This window comes from Nycticebus coucang, chromosome 11 (genome assembly GCF_027406575.1).
Source record: "Nycticebus coucang isolate mNycCou1 chromosome 11, mNycCou1.pri, whole genome shotgun sequence".
Lineage (NCBI taxonomy): Eukaryota > Metazoa > Chordata > Mammalia > Primates > Lorisidae > Nycticebus > Nycticebus coucang.
Window position 1 is genome coordinate 66,511,932 of NC_069790.1, and position 16,054 is coordinate 66,527,985.

General features: G+C 35.2%; 1 protein-coding gene across 2 annotated transcripts in view; it reads left to right on the forward strand.

Moving 5' to 3' along the window:
* Positions 1-16,054, forward strand: part of SEMA3D (semaphorin 3D) — a 206,112-nt gene that overhangs the window by 116,518 nt on the left and 73,540 nt on the right. For both annotated transcript variants that reach the window (XM_053553864.1, XM_053553863.1), the window contains 3 exons: positions 7,580-7,699; positions 13,143-13,236; positions 15,778-15,906. In XM_053553864.1, the coding sequence (XP_053409839.1) occupies positions 7,580-7,699; positions 13,143-13,236; positions 15,778-15,906 (343 nt within the window). The remainder of the gene's footprint in view (positions 1-7,579; positions 7,700-13,142; positions 13,237-15,777; positions 15,907-16,054) is intronic.

Genomic DNA, 16,054 nt, shown 5'->3' on the forward strand with positions numbered 1-16,054 from the left:
GAAATAATTTACTGTAAAGTTTTCTTAATAATAATGACATGAAATAACTTAGACAAGATACATAGGGATCCTAATATAAAGTAGTCTGGGCCTTAGCAGAAGCACCAGATGAAAGTTTTAGGTTGGACTAGACCACGCATCTTTAATGTGGTCCTGACTGGATTGGTTTGCACTATCCGGGTAGTCCTGTGTGTTCCCAAAGGTGTTACCCACTTTGTCTCCAGCAGTGACAGACGAGAGCTGTGGCCCCAGCTGTCTCTGTCTTCATCTGACTGCTCTAGGCCAGGCCAGATGCTCTGCATTCTGCATTGACTTCTTTCACTATGATGATGTGGACAATTGTTCTTTTTCTTCCAAAGAAGTCACATCTTGAATACAACTCAAGATGAAAAGAACATGGACATTTTGGGGCTTCTTTGGCAACCTCCCCCAATGTTACTTCTAACCACAATGACACACATGTATGAAGCTGAGAGATTCCTGCATATTTAATAATAACAAATAACAAATAGTATTAAAATACAATTCGATTTTAAAATTTCTCTATCAATGTGATAGAAGTGAAACAATATGATATGTGATGCCTAATGAATTGAGGGGAAACTCTAGAAGGCTGAGAATCTGAGCTTAGTTCATTCATTTATTCAACTAATATTTTTAGAGAGCCTAAATAAGTATATAAATGTGCATATGAAACCGATATGGTATCTGTCCTCATAGAATGTTCAATGTAACTGGGGCTGCAAATACGTGTATTACCAATGACGGCATACATAGTAATAGTAATACACAACGAAATAATCAAAATGAAACAAAAGCTGTGGTTATAATTTATTTTCTATTTGGTTAGTATTAAATATGATCCTTTCAGGCACACTTATGTTGGTAGAAATATCAGGGAGTGTTAGTTCAAATGCAATGAAAAACAGTTTGTATATTTTTTTCATAGGAAATGAAAGAATTAAAATATTCTAGAACAGATGCTTCTTCCTCAGATGGATTTAATATCTCCACCTTGTTCCATATCCCAACACTGAACAGGTGCCCATGTCTACAAAAGGATCAATACTTGGGGAAATGCTTTAGTTGTGAGAGTTTTCAAAAGTATTTTGTTGAAAGAACAGTGGAAGCATGGCATAACCATATGAACATTGTGAAGTGTATTTCATCAGTACTGAGCGTATGATAAGGAGGCAAGAAGGAAAATGATGTTTTCAATTGACTTCAGTGAACTACTGTCAGTTTTCCCGTGGGGTAGATGACAGATAAACAGTCATGGTCAATCAGTGAAGTTTTAAATTCTGACAGTGTTCTAGCTTCATTATGTTCACAAATTCTAGTTATATAGTAACTTAATTGCTCCTCTTTGTAAAGCAAAAGGGGTGATAAACTATTCTGAAAGTTGTATCTTTGAGCGTTTAGGACTCTATATAAAACATCTTTTTCCAATTCAGTTATATTTGCAAGCTAGTAACCACCTCTAACCTTTAAACACATCCGCTGCTATTCCAGCATTAAAGATTTGAGAAGCTTTTCTCTTTTTACTATAGACTGTAAAGTTTGATGTTGAATCATGTCATGATAATCCAAGTCTCCTTCTCTTCTTTTTCAATTTGCCTTTTTTAAAATAATGTTCTATTGTAGAACGTTATTATTTATAATGATAGCTAACATTTTTATAGCAGTCACTATGTTGAAGAAGCTACTTTCCATGCTTTACATTTATAATCTCCTTCTATCCTTACAAAAATACTGCATATTAGATCTTATTATTATTCCCTATTTTCTGGATGAGAAAACTAAGGCTAGAAAAAATTAAATTACTTGCCCAATATCACACATCTAGTAAATAGTGAAACCGAAAATTGAATCCAGAAGTCTTGCCCCACTGTCTGTGCTCTTACAAAACACTGTGAAATCTGCATATCAGGTCTAAAAGCTGTATCTCTCATATCATTTCCCCATAATGTAGATGTGGACCCTCCATTGGAGAGCCTCGCCTAGATTTTGTCCAGCACACTCTGTGGTTTTATTGGCATCTTTTATTACCTGTGGCATTACCCTGCTTCTCCCCTCCCTCTAGTAATTTTTACCTACTTCCCAAGAGTGTGTTTACGATTAACAAGAGTTTAGAAGGACTGTCTCTTTACACAAAGGTGCTATATAACTGCAAAATAGTGAATTATTTACCCTAATGTAAGTTAGCTAATTGGGCTGGAGAGGCAGTGGAAGAAAAGGACACAAAAGGACAGTATTTCACTTATACACACAGTCTCCATTTGAATCCAAGGAAGGTAAGAGGTAACAGGAAGATATTTGGTAGTGTTTTCCTTCTCTTGAGAAGAAAGTTATTCAAAAGATTATCACTAACCTATACAACCCTGACTATGTATGTGTGGGATGAACATCTCAATTCAGGTAAAGGTGGCCTGGGCTCTGTTCGTAGCTTAACCTTGGAGGTGCACAGCCTCGTCGATGGAGACAGTGCACAGAGGTAAAGGATCTTCAAGCTATAGAGTCTATTATTATATAATTCGTTCCATTTTTAACAGAGTTAATTCCAAGTGTTTATTGTAGAAATTTTGCAAGTTATATACAAGGAAGAAAAGACAAACAAGTCCATTATAAATACCCCCTCCTCCATGAACACTACCCAGAGGTAGTTAGTGACATTTTGATGTTTATTCTTCTATCTTACTATTTTACTATTTTTCAGAATGAAATCATGGTATATATACTCCCTTGAAACATTTTTTTTTTTTAATTCACAGACTGCCATGAGCGTTTTCCCATGTCATTAAATTCATTTTTATAACATTACTTTTAATAGCTATTCTGAATTCCCTTAATAGATTATTTCATCAATCCTCTATTGTTAGAAGTTTGATACATGTCCAATTTTTACTATTGAACATGATGCTGCACATGCAAAGACTTATATATAAACATTGTGACATCCTTATGAAGTAGTCTTGTTAAGGACATAAAAGTTTTTATACATGTATTGCAAAATTGCCCTCCAAAAAGTTTTTGCCTCATGTGTGTAAACAGTAGTATACAAAATGCTGAGAGGGTATATTTCCCTGTATCCTTGCTAATCTCAGACACAACATGCCGTTAATGATTAAACAAATGCAGAGCAATGAGTAAAATATGTATATTTAATCATTGCGAACAAAAAAATTATTTTTGTTGTTTTAGCTTGAAATTCCTTTGTTACTATGAATACTAAATATTTTATGTAGTAAATAGTTTTTTTTAACAGTATATACCTATAATCTGCTTGTTTTGATTTTAGTGTTTGCCTTTTTCTTAGTGATTATGAATTTATAAAACATATGCACACATGTACGTATACATGTGTGTGTATATATACATATATAGTATGTACGGTATATTATTACTTGTGTTCTACTCAAAAAATATTCTTTATCAGTTATTTGATCTACGGTCTTTTAAATATTAAATATTAAAATAAGAATATCTCTCAATACATTTCTTTAAAATGTTTTATTTTGTCTTTTACTATAATTCATTGCTGCTCTGTAGAAATCTTCACTATTAGATCATCCGTTTTTTAAAAAAATGTGATATTTGGATTTTCATATATTTATTTTGAAGTGTTGACAATATATAGGAATATTTTAAACAGTCTAAGTCCTAAACAGATATCTTTGCCCACTGGCTTCTGTGTGAGACCTTCTTGGCAAACCTAACATGTATCAAAGTGACAGGTGTCTGGTAAATGCACAAACAATGGTTGATGCTCACAAATTCTGCAAAATACACTAAAAATAAAAACAGAGCAGATTCCTAATCAGAACCTTATTTAACCTGAATAAATTGCAAGTCAGTTAGCTTATAAAGCTATACTGGAATTCCCTGGACTCTGTGTTCATCTTGAAGTACTTCTGTTTTGCTAATATTGCTCTAGGTATCTGCAAAAAAAAACTAAAATTCCTAATGTGAATGCATAGGCTAATACATATTTGACTTTTCCCTGGAGCAGTATTTGTCTTATTCGATTATTTATGTGTGGATGAATGTATCTGATAGATAAAATATTGAAACATGGAATGCTACTTGAGACGATTACAAAGCTTGTTTTTGGTTCTCTCTCATCCCCTCCCCCACCTCTCTTTTTTCCCTCTCTTTTAATGGGAGTGAGGTTGGGGGCAAGTGGGAAGGGGAGAGGTAGGTGGAATAAGAGAAGGACGGAGAAATTCAATACTTTCCCTGAGCTGAATATATTACCGAGTTGTTTGGTCACATGTAACAATTGCCATTGTGGGCAATGGCTGACAAATTAGCCAGCTTTCAGAGAAAGTTAAAAAAGCTGCTTCTCAAAGTTATCTTTCTTCATGCCTCACAGAATTACACTACCATTAATAGCCATGCGGGTCCCTAAGTGAATTAAATCAAGTTAATTATTGATCTTGCTATTTAAGCAAAACCTTGAAGCTTTGTGCACGAAAAGAAAACAATACCGAATCTGTAAGACTTAAAAAATGAAGTTATGCATCACAAAGGAAGTCATTGTAAAGCTTCTGCAGCAAGGATTGTTTGGCTTTAAATGTCCACCTCAGGCAAAATTGAAAGTGGGAGACCTTATCTCTGACTTCTGTTCCCAGATTTCTTTCCCTCAGGTAACCAACGCCTTTCCATTGCCTCTGGGCTGCTTAGACAACTACCTTCTATCTGCTTTCTGATTGAAAACTTTGAGCTGAACTGACGTTTTTGTAAACTGTGTCAGATAAGTTAGAACTCATCCGTACTTTGTTCTATCCCGTGTTAGTCCAGTCAGAGATCAGGGAGGATTTTCAGGAATTCATACTGGGTAATATCTCATCTAGTCAGGGAATGTGCGTGATAGTTTACTTCCCAGGACTAGCTAGAAAAGTTAAAAGACGTGAAATGTTGTAGGTGTGATTCAAATCCTTTTTTAAAAAAAATTACTACAATTGTATCCTCTGTGTATATAAAACTTCATCTTGGGCCTTATTTGCCTCTTTAAACAGTGCTGTGGTTCTAAACTATCTGACTCCAGAATTGGTAACCTGGAAAGGGAGTTATTTTATTTCTTTTTGCAAATATTTCTATCAGAATTTTCCAAAATTATTTTCTAAATTTTATGGCTAGTTGGTAGCCGAGCTTTTTAAGTAAAGATTATAACTGGCCACAAGTGGATCCTACCTCACTGTAGTCATGTAATTTTACTCTTTCTTGCCCTATGTTCTGTTCCTTGGGTAGCTTCATCCTAGCATGAACCTCTTCACAGAGGAAAGAGCACAAGTGAGCCAAATATAGGCTAGAAAATATTGAAGTCTCCTACACTAGCCAGGAGACCATCATTTCAATTTATACAGTGATCACATTTTTACACTTTTTGTCTTAGCTTTTCTAATGTTACTGTGTCTCCACCGTTTGTTCCAACCCATTGTTCTGATTACGTTTTCATTTGAGTTTTCCTAACATAATATTAATAACATGAAGCTAGCTCCCTATGGGGCCTTAGTGCAAAGAGAAAATAAGTTCTCCTTGTCAGGAACTTTAATGGAAAAGGTAGAAGATTTTTCTTCATAGAATGATTTAATATGATTTTGTTAAACAAGAAAATTTGCCAGAAGATCGACTTAGTGATTATAAACTGTATTTCTTAAGAGTCAATGTATACTTGTGCTAATACATTTATGTTCTACATTTGATAGATTTGACTTGTACCTTTCCAATGTGCTCTGTAGGTGTGGTCCCGCCGTTTACCCTCCCTATATCAACCTCCCCCCCCCACTCCATTTCTCACCTCTTAATAAAAAAAAAGTCAATGTATAATTAACATGCAAAACCATACAAACATATGAAAATATTCAAGATAAAAAAGTCTGCTGTGTGATGTACACATTCTTAGACATGATGTCTTTTTTGCAGCATGCAAGCTAAGCAACTCTGCAGGGCCCATTCCTATTGCCAGTGCTGAGTCTTCCTACTCCATAGGAGACATTTTTTTTTACCCGTGTGGCTAACGGAGGGACCTGTACTGACATTTTATACAGCCGTTATACAACTATATGCTTTTTTAAATAAGGAAGCAGGCAGAAGAAGACTCAATGAGTTAATTGTGCCTTCTTTTGTGATAGGCTCTGCAGATTTTATTAACTAGGATCTAAAATCTCTGAGACACAAAACTGCAAGCCAGTTGGGTGAAGGAAGCCCTCAGGACTAGGGAATCTGAAGCACAGATTGCAGAGATAGCCATTCACGCTAAAATCAGCATGGCCACTAGTATTTGGCCACTAGTATTTGAATATTTTGTGTAGGTCAAAGTCTGGGTAAGGAAGTTATCTCATTTAATCCATGTAAAAATTATAGCAATCATATCAGTTATGTCGTTTTTTGAGTTTTTAACATTTCATTTCATTCTAAGAACCACTTTGCCCATTAGGTCATTGTCTTTTTTTTTTTTTTTTTAATCCTCCTAAGAACCCTAAAAACAACAAGGGCCATTAGGTGAATGTTTGACTACTAAGGAAAGCACAGCCACTTCAGCAGGGAGAAACTGGACTTTTTCTATAAAATCTTTTGGTTTCACAGGTTACCAACTTACTTGGTAAACACTTGCTTCTCTTGGGCTAGAGTCTACCTAGAATAAAAATGTGCTATAGCTGAGTGTTTTCTTGGGAGTCTTGGGCCATGCAGCTATGGTTAAATAATGATATCCAAAAATACAAAATTATTAAGTTCGAAAGACGATGAGGATGTAAATAAATATTTTTAGGCAGAAGCATTTGAAAAACAAGAAGAAATATGAGGATCTCATTAAAAAGTGGACCTGGTGTAAAAAAAATATCTCTGGGAAAAACAGAAGAGACTACTGGAATCAGCAGGAAGTAATTATTAGACTATGTAACATTTGAAAGTACATGGAAATAAGTGGTAGGGAATTCTTGTCAATAAGGATAGAATACATGTATTCTGTCTTCCGTGTAACTTGGATGGGTGATGCTGCAAATAGCAGTTGCTATGTGGGATAAGATAAGTGGTCAGTAAGACTGGGACATGATGGACTTTATTTTCTATGTACTGCTTGAAAGAAAGTATGGATGTCAGCTGCTGTGGGTATATGCCTATAGTCCCGGCCACTTGGAGGCCAAGGCAGAAGAACTGCTTGAGCCAAGGAGATCAAGGACAGTCTGGGCAACACAGAAAGACCCAATCACTTAAAAAAAAAAAAATACATATATATATATTTATCTATTTATTTTGTGTTCTATTTATATCCCATTTTCTAGACCTCATTGAGTACCACTACAGAGATTTGTTTTCTAATTAATTCTAGTCAGTTCAAAAGTCTCATAACTTGAGAAAACTTAAAATTCACTTTTGTAACTCACAGTTTCTATATTTGTTTTGTCTCACTTTGCTAAGTAAATATTTACTCTATACACTGACCATAAACCTTTTTTTATTGGTGCTCTTTATTTTTAATGATTTGTCTACCTTAGAAAACATGTGGTATAAGAGATAATATTTTGAAAACCTAAATTTTATGCTAATGTGCTTTTGTTTTTTTTATGCCTAATAGACAGAATGTGCAAATTTCATCAGAGTACTTCAACCTTATAACAAAACTCACATTTATGTGTGTGGAACTGGAGCATTTCACCCAATATGTGGATATATTGATCTTGGAGTCTATAAAGAGGTAATGTAATCAAATAGCATGTAAGACATAATTTATTGTACTATCTTGTTATTTAATGCCTATGACATAAAACAAGAAGATATAAAAATAAAGATTGAAACATATAGTTTGTGAATTGTGGAAGAACTCATGTGCTTAACTATTTTATGGAATGTCAACTTTACCAAATAGCTTATTAACCTAATAAATTGTTTCTATTAAGTTGTTTTCAATGATATAACCAAAATTAATAGTTTAAAATGTCAAAAAGCCTTATGTTCTATGGGGTCCATATATGTTTTTATTTTTTTCTTGAGTTCCCTTTATATATAGAGAGAGGTAGTATGTTGCTATTGGTAAAAGTCCATTTCCCATAGATGTTGAAATGGAAATAAATCTTGTAAGTGATTTCTTTATCCCATCCAAAAATGTTGACCTGTTATCTTCATTTACAATAGTGGACATTAAATAAGAAGAATTTTAATGAATAGTCAGTGTGCCAATGACCATTTATGTAAATAGTCCATGGCACACTGAACTCATTGTTTCTACTGGACCCAATTCACATAGTGAAAATAAAGGCTGCATTGATTAGAGGTAATGTATTCCAGATATCAGTGAGCACTTTAATAAATGAGAATTATGCAGATTTTAGCAACGTAATTACTTACCAATATTTTAGAGTACTCTGTGTTATGAACTGTCATGCACTTTCCATGGATTATTTCTTTAAAATTTCACAACACTATTAATGAAGTTGATATCATTATAATTCCTAATTTACAGATTAGCAAGAATCAAATCTCAATGTAATAAATAACATGCTAAAATCACTCAACCAGTAAATAAATGGTCCAGCATCAAATTGAGTCAAGGTGGCCCATCTCTAGAGCAAGAGTGCCCAGCTGAGGTTTAGAATGTGTGGTTCAAATTGTTCCTTCATATGCAATGCCATCCTCACGTGTATGCATGTCATGTGTTGCGTTACAACTTTGTAGTCAACCATAGACCATATATACAGGTCATTACAAAAGTTTTAAGATAAACAAAAATCAAGAAATGTAAAATCCGTGTGGATGGAAACAAACAAAACCCTTCCAGTGACAGTGATAAGCCGAGCAAGTTGAAACTTGCACGGGTAAATCAGAAAGGACACTTTTTCTTGTAAGTGAAATAAGAACCACAACAGAGTCTTTCTCAAAACTTCCCTAATGACACACATATATATATATATGACACTGGTCCCGTAACTTTGTAATACCATAGTTTACCAGATGTGGTGGCTTGTGGGAGGCCAAACTGGGAGGATTGTTTGAGGTTAGGTGTTTAGGACCAGCCTGAGCAACATAGCAGGACTTCTTCTCTATAAAAAAAAAATAGAAAAATCAGCCAGGCATGATGGCACATGCCTATAATCCCAGATATTTAGGAGGCTGAAGTAAAAGAATTGTTTGTGCTCAGGAGTTTGAAGTTGTAATGACCAATTATGACATTGCTGCACTCTAGCCAGGGCCACAGAGGAAGTCTCTGTCTCAGAAAAAAAAAAAAAATATATATATATATATTATATATATACATATGTATATATACACAGTATATTTTTACTGTATCTTTTCTATGTTTACATATGTTTAGGTACACAAATGCCATCTTGTTACATTTGCCTATAGTATTCAGTATCGTAATTTGTTACACAGGGTTGAAGTCTGGGAGCAATGGTACCATATAGACTAGGTGTTTAGTAAGCCATCCTATCTAGGTTCCTGTAAGTACACTCTATGATGTTCACACAATTAGGAAATAGCCCCAAAACACATTTCTTAGAATATACCCCATTGTTAAGCAACACATGACTGTATTTCTTGAGAATAACCACACATATTTGCAACATTATTGGAGGGTTGTTTTGCATTGACTTAGCTGATTCACACAAAGATCAAACCAACAGCCATGGCTGGATAGAGTTTCCTCTGTAACCAACTTGTCTAACCAACACATTCCCAACTGTTTGAAAATAATGTGACCATAATAGGAGACTTGGCAACTTGAATCCATCATTTTTTGTGGCTGGTGTAATATTCTCCTGCCTTGCTTTGATGAAGGGTAATATATAACAGTAGCTGATAGCATAGGGTATAATTATATGAGATGGCCTCTCGGCTTGGATGTGTTTTGAGGCCTTAGGCAAAAGGCCAAGCTCACAACCTGCTGAGGAAGGCAAATAGTGTTTCATAGCTCCTTAAAAGTCACAAGTGCTGAAAGGGAATTTTGATGGAGCTAATTACTTATTTTGGGACTATCAAGAACCCCTAGGGCAGTTAAATTTACAAGTTCTATGAATAAGAGAATTATAAGTGAACAGGGGTATTGAGCCTTGTAAGGATTCAGCTGGTTGTAAGTACACGTAATTGTATGGCAGCCCTACTTGAAGACTGTTAACTCTTCTTATGAATCATTAGTCCTGAGAAATCATTGTAGTTCCAGAGGGAATGAAGAAGGCCCTTCCATTTACAAATCAATAAGCTTGTTCTTAAGATTGCTGGGGAGAGAGAACAATGTACAAAAGAGGTGGAGAAAGGGTCACTATGGGGACAGGAGCAGTGTGACTGGACAATGAAGACCAAGAGGGAAAAACTAAGGGTAAATCCCAGATTTGTGACTTTCGCAGGAGCTTGGAGAGTGGTGCTGTCTGTTTATGTGAGAGTATTTATGGGTTTGAGGGAAACATGATGAGTTCATTTTGTACCTTCTGCATCTGAGACGTATCCAGTGGGTCATCCTACTGGAAAATTGGAGTGGGAATCCAAGACAGAAGTCAGCACTGCTGCTGTTGGACACCCAGAGCATGAAATCTGGCTCGAGTCAACTCCATGGCCTCACGCACACTCTATAAACTTTCTAAGCTTCTGTTTATTCAGTAAAATGATGATAATAATAGCAGCCACCTTACTGAGTTATTGTGAGGATAAAATGAGAAAAGGATCATAAACTCATTGGCCTAGTGCGGACTTTATTTCAGCCCTTTAGTAGTTATCCATCACATGGCAACAGGAAGACAGAAGTGTACAGAGGAATAAGTTTCAAAAGTATGTGGTACATACTGTCTATAGTTTGAATGAAATAATAAAATAACATTTGTATCTGGCAATACCGGGAGGGCCAGGAATCTGTGTAATAATTGGACTAGAAGTAGGGTCTTTACCCTGGAACCTCTTCTCTGCAAATCTCACCTTCAATGACAATGACTTTGCTTATTGCAGTGACTAAATACTGTCTTCTACCTTCTCCATGTACTTATCCCTTGACTTCTCCCACAGTATTTTCATATGTGTAGCCCACACAGGTGCTTTTTTGTGTGGTTAATTCAGCTTAAGGAATTTCATAATAAAAATTTTTTAAAATTGAAATCTCAAAACTTACATTGCTGTGTAATTCAGTTTATGTCAAGAAATGTATTGAATCATCCATCATTTTTTAGCATCATTTCCCCATAAGTATCCTTAATTGATATAAGGAAACTTGTTTTCTTGCTATCTCCTTTCTCCAGTAGATTATAAGGGATGCATTGTCTTTAGTTTCTATGAGTATCAATTTTATGGGCTTCTCTTAAGAATTTAATGAAATGTTCTATTTAAAAAGAGAAGTTGATACAATATTAAGAGTTTGTTTAGTATCTTGGATCCACTATAACATTCTGATATTTTCTCATGTCTAGGTCTCTCTCTCTTTCTCTCTCTGCTCTCCTCTCTTCTGTTACCTTCTCCCCTTTGGGCTTTTCTACTATAATTTTCTGGAGCAGTAGGATTCAGTTTTATTTTCACTAAACCCCTTATAATAAGTTTTAGAATCAACAGATTAGTTTGACTTGTGGAGAATAATGTACCCTTAATGATATTTAAATACAGTATATGTCACTATTTATAGGTATTTTTCCTCACATATCTTTGGGCACAACCACAGTTTGGAAGTATGCCCTAAATGCATTCTCATTAAACTCGGTCATACCTAAACTTCACAATCACAACTTTTCATTAGCTGACCCGTTCAGACTAAACACATGTGCGTGTGATCATGTTACATGGCCATGGTGGGTCTATACATTTATTTTGAAACTTTTTTAAATCCATGAGTTTGAAATTATGAGACTAGATTAGTTAAGAGAATAAACTTTGAAGATACCCAAGTGCAAACTCTTGCTTTGCTTTTTTCTAACAATGTGACAATGAATGAGATAGCCCCTCCTATCCTCAATAGTACACTTGCAAATCTAGAGTTATTAAAGTAGCTACAACATTAAACTCGTGGTGAGAATTCTATAAGACAGTGCACATGAATTTGCTGGCCCTTGGTTGCTGTCTATTAACTGTCAGGTACCCTTATTTGTATTAGAGTATGGTTACTTAAAATTATTGAATAGCCGTGTTAATCAGACTATTTAAACTGCTGTTGCCAATTTTTAAGCACATAAGAGTTACTACTGGTGATGTGTAAAAGAAAAAAATATCTGAAATAACAACATAATCCAACTTGGAATCCAGTTTCCTCTATGCCTTGGGCCCCATTGCTTGCTCTCCATGTAACCATCACTGAATGATCCTCGCCTGTTGCATGTATGCTTTGATACAACTCAGTAAATACTCCATCTAGAGAGAATGTCTGAAATGCTGGATTTCCCTAGCGAGTGCATGTGCAGGGTGAGTCATCACTCTTTCTGGATGGCAGTGTTGTCACTGTTACAAAATAATCAAGCTCATGGGGCCATATTCATTATATATTCATATTTTTCTTGGAAAGTTCAACTTAAGATTTTTTTTTAGCTGAATATTAGAAGTCTGCCAATGTCATTCCGTCTGTGGCCACTATTATAAAAATAGATGTTTCAGCCAAAATAACTCTGTGGCTTTAATGTGTACAGTGTTTTCATAATAGTGAAAATACTACAATGGGATTTTTCTTTTGTCCAGATATATCAACAGCTTAAAGATAATCTGCCTGCCTTAGAAAACTTTTATGTCACTAAAATTTAAAAATATTATAAAAACTTAAGAAGTCTGGTTAAGGATGCTTAGTTATATAGATCCAAATCATCGTATAATTATCATAGCAAATTTATTCCTTAAAAGATTGTTAGTTTTTATGCTCAATAAATTTGTTATTAAACTTAAGACAATGTGTTCTTGGTGGTGGCTTTGATATTGGCATTGGTCCAGACTAAATGAATCTATGCAAGTGTTACTACTGCCAGTTGAAAATTCACTCAATATCATCATTACCACTTTGGGCCAAAGGAGACCAAAACATGGGCAGTCGGTCTTGGCAGGTAATATACTGTTTTCTACAGAGTTAAAGAGTTAAAGAGCATAGCACAATGTGCATGCTCTACGCTATGTTTTCACTACCCTGTGTTTTCACTGATTGTGATATTTTTTAAAAATCTCACTTGTGTTAACATTTCTCCTAACAGGAAGCTACATTCAAACTAGATGCACATAATTTGGAGTCTGGCAGACTGAAATGTCCCTTTGATCCTCAGCAGCCCTTTGCTTCAGTGATGACAGGTAAGATCATGATAAGCAGCTCTTACTTTTGAATGATTCTCTGAAGAGGTATGTGTTGACTAAACCACATTTTCCTATTGAGCTGAAGATAATTTTTGATTAATCTTCCACTGGCTGGTTGGTTCCAGTATTTTAGTGTCAAATTCCTCTAGACTGAACCTCCCTATCAATAAAGTGAGGCCACAATAACCTGTAATGTTTGCATAGTTACTTTTTAAATGAACCATTTAATGAATTCTTTATAATGCAAAGGACACACAATTATTTATTCTATAATTTTATGAGATATATGTCTGGGATCTTCTTATACTGAGCCATATCCCTATTTGGCTCCGCAAAAAAGTTAAACTTAGCAATTCCATAAGAGGGTAAATTAATGAACGAAATTAATCAAGCTATAGCATACAGATAATAGAATTCTATAACAACTTTCCCCCCAATTTTATTATAACCTATTATATTAAAGGGCATGAGAACCTTTTCTAGCTCGGTCAGTGTTCTTTCAGCCTGCACACATCTTAAATTCTCTTATGAGATGACAATCTTGTTCCAAGAAGGTAGTGTTATTTGGTCTGCAGTCTGTTTGGAGGAATGTCGGAAGGAAGACTTCTGAATTTTAGGCATTATAAGGAATCTTTTTGTGTTGATTTGGTTCATGTCTTTAGTTTCTTTTTATTTAACTTGTCTATCAAGTGTTTGAATAGAGAATAAGAGTGAAACATCATGACATTTCAATTTTCACCTAGTGAGAACCAGTGATTTTTTTTTAGTTAAAAAGCACATGTGTGTGTGTTGAAATTTATATGACTAATGGTGAGTCATTATTCTCAGAAAATGAGATAGATGCTCTGTGATTCTCATCGTCCAAGTGTGGTTCACACACCCTTCATACAAAACAATAGATTGTAGACACTGGTCACTGCTTTCAGGAATCCGTAAGTAATTTTATATACAAAGAAGACAGTTGTAAAGCCTGCATATTGAGATCTAATTTTTAAGTTGAAATATCGCATCTTTTTTTCCTGACAAAACATTCGAATCCCTGGCTTTTTATATATTTCAAAGTGATAGTTTGCTTTCTTTACTCTTACCAATTTTATAATGCCTTTGTTGTTACTTGTTAATCTTTCTCTGCAATGAAATATTGGCCATTTTAGGGAAGTTCCTTAAGAGGATGCAAGCAGTGTACCTGTCTACATCGGTTGTACATAGCTGAATTTCTCTCTTTTTGGATTTTTTTTCATTAGAAGTACCTATGGTCGTTATTAAGGTTGAATTGTCCCAAAGAGTTCAGTGAAATGTATGTTTAGATGGGCATAATCAGGGATGCCTTCTTGTACAAGGCAGAATTTTAAAGGCATATTTCAGAGGAAAATTCAATTTCAGGGTAGAATAATGTGTTTGTTCTCATATTTAGGCATTAAAAAATCTAAATGTTCTGTACAGAACAAACATTTTTTAAATTGTTTTTATGAAATGCAACCCAAAATGGTTGTCTAACACTCTGTCTTGAAATACCAGAGTTTCAGTTGTCACAGGGGCAGCATCGTCCTCTGTGGAGATGACCTTCATCCTGCCGGCTGCCACCCAGGACCCCAGCTGACACTGGGGAGCACTAATCCCTCTTTCCTTCTTTTCCTCTCCCATGCTTTTCTCTCCCCTTCCTTCTCCTTCGTTGAACCCCCATCTTTTCTCCTTCTTTCTCACCTTCATTAACTGTTCTCATCCTTGTATGAGTCTTCCTCTTCTCACCATCCTATCTTTTTCTTCTCTTTCTTCTCTCCTTTTAATGGTCCCCCTAGTCCTCCTCATCTCTCTCCCTCCCACATTCCTTTCTCGCTAATAAAACATGAGCGTGCACTTTACACAAATACAAACAGTAAGACAAAGAAGCTTGGTATGTGGTAATGGTAACATTACTCCCTTTTCAAGAATTTCTGTTTATCGGAACTGTTAGAGACACGATTAGCTACAAGGAATGCAGCATGTCATAATTACAAAGCATGACTTCAGCGCTGAAAGCTCCCTTTCTGCAGAGGTTAGGCAAAGAAAAGTTGCGGTCATCGAGGTTGTGTTGGGTTAAGTAAATACTAATTACATAATTCATCCTTCATTATGGCATTTAACTTTCAATGCTTTTTGTCTTGCTACAGAGAGGAACTCCTAGTTATGATACTTCTTTGAATTCTGTCTAGGGAGGAGGGAAAGAGAAACAGCATAGTCAAAAGACAGCTAAAGCCCATGCAAGCCTTAGTTTGGAAGAATCTGGCCTTCTTTATATTCAAGTATCCAGCCTCAGCTTACCAAATTAACCAAAAGTTCATTGAGTTATCTGTTCTTCAACGACGCTAATTTTTCAAAATCTGAAAGTAAAATTTATAAAGCAACAAATTCTGATATTAAGCAATAACCATCTTCAGTGTTATCCTGTGAAGTTGGTATATTTGAAAAGGATCTATTGCAATACTCTTAGAGATCTACATTGGAAAAGGATCTATCGTGATAGTCTTAGAGACCTACATTTTTTTTTCCTCCTCTCAGATGAGTACCTCTACTCTGGAACAGCTTCTGATTTCCTTGGCAAAGATACGGCGTTCACACGGTCTCTTGGGCCTACTCATGACCACCATTACATCAGAACCGACATTTCAGAACACTATTGGCTCCATGGTTAGTCATTTTTTTTCTGTTTTGATTATTTGCTTCTGGTTTTGGATAGATAAGAAGCGTATCATTATTCATTCAAATGTGTTTGATTTAGCTTGAAATTAAAAAGCATTTGAAAAAATTTTATACTAAGTTTGATACATTTCCAAAA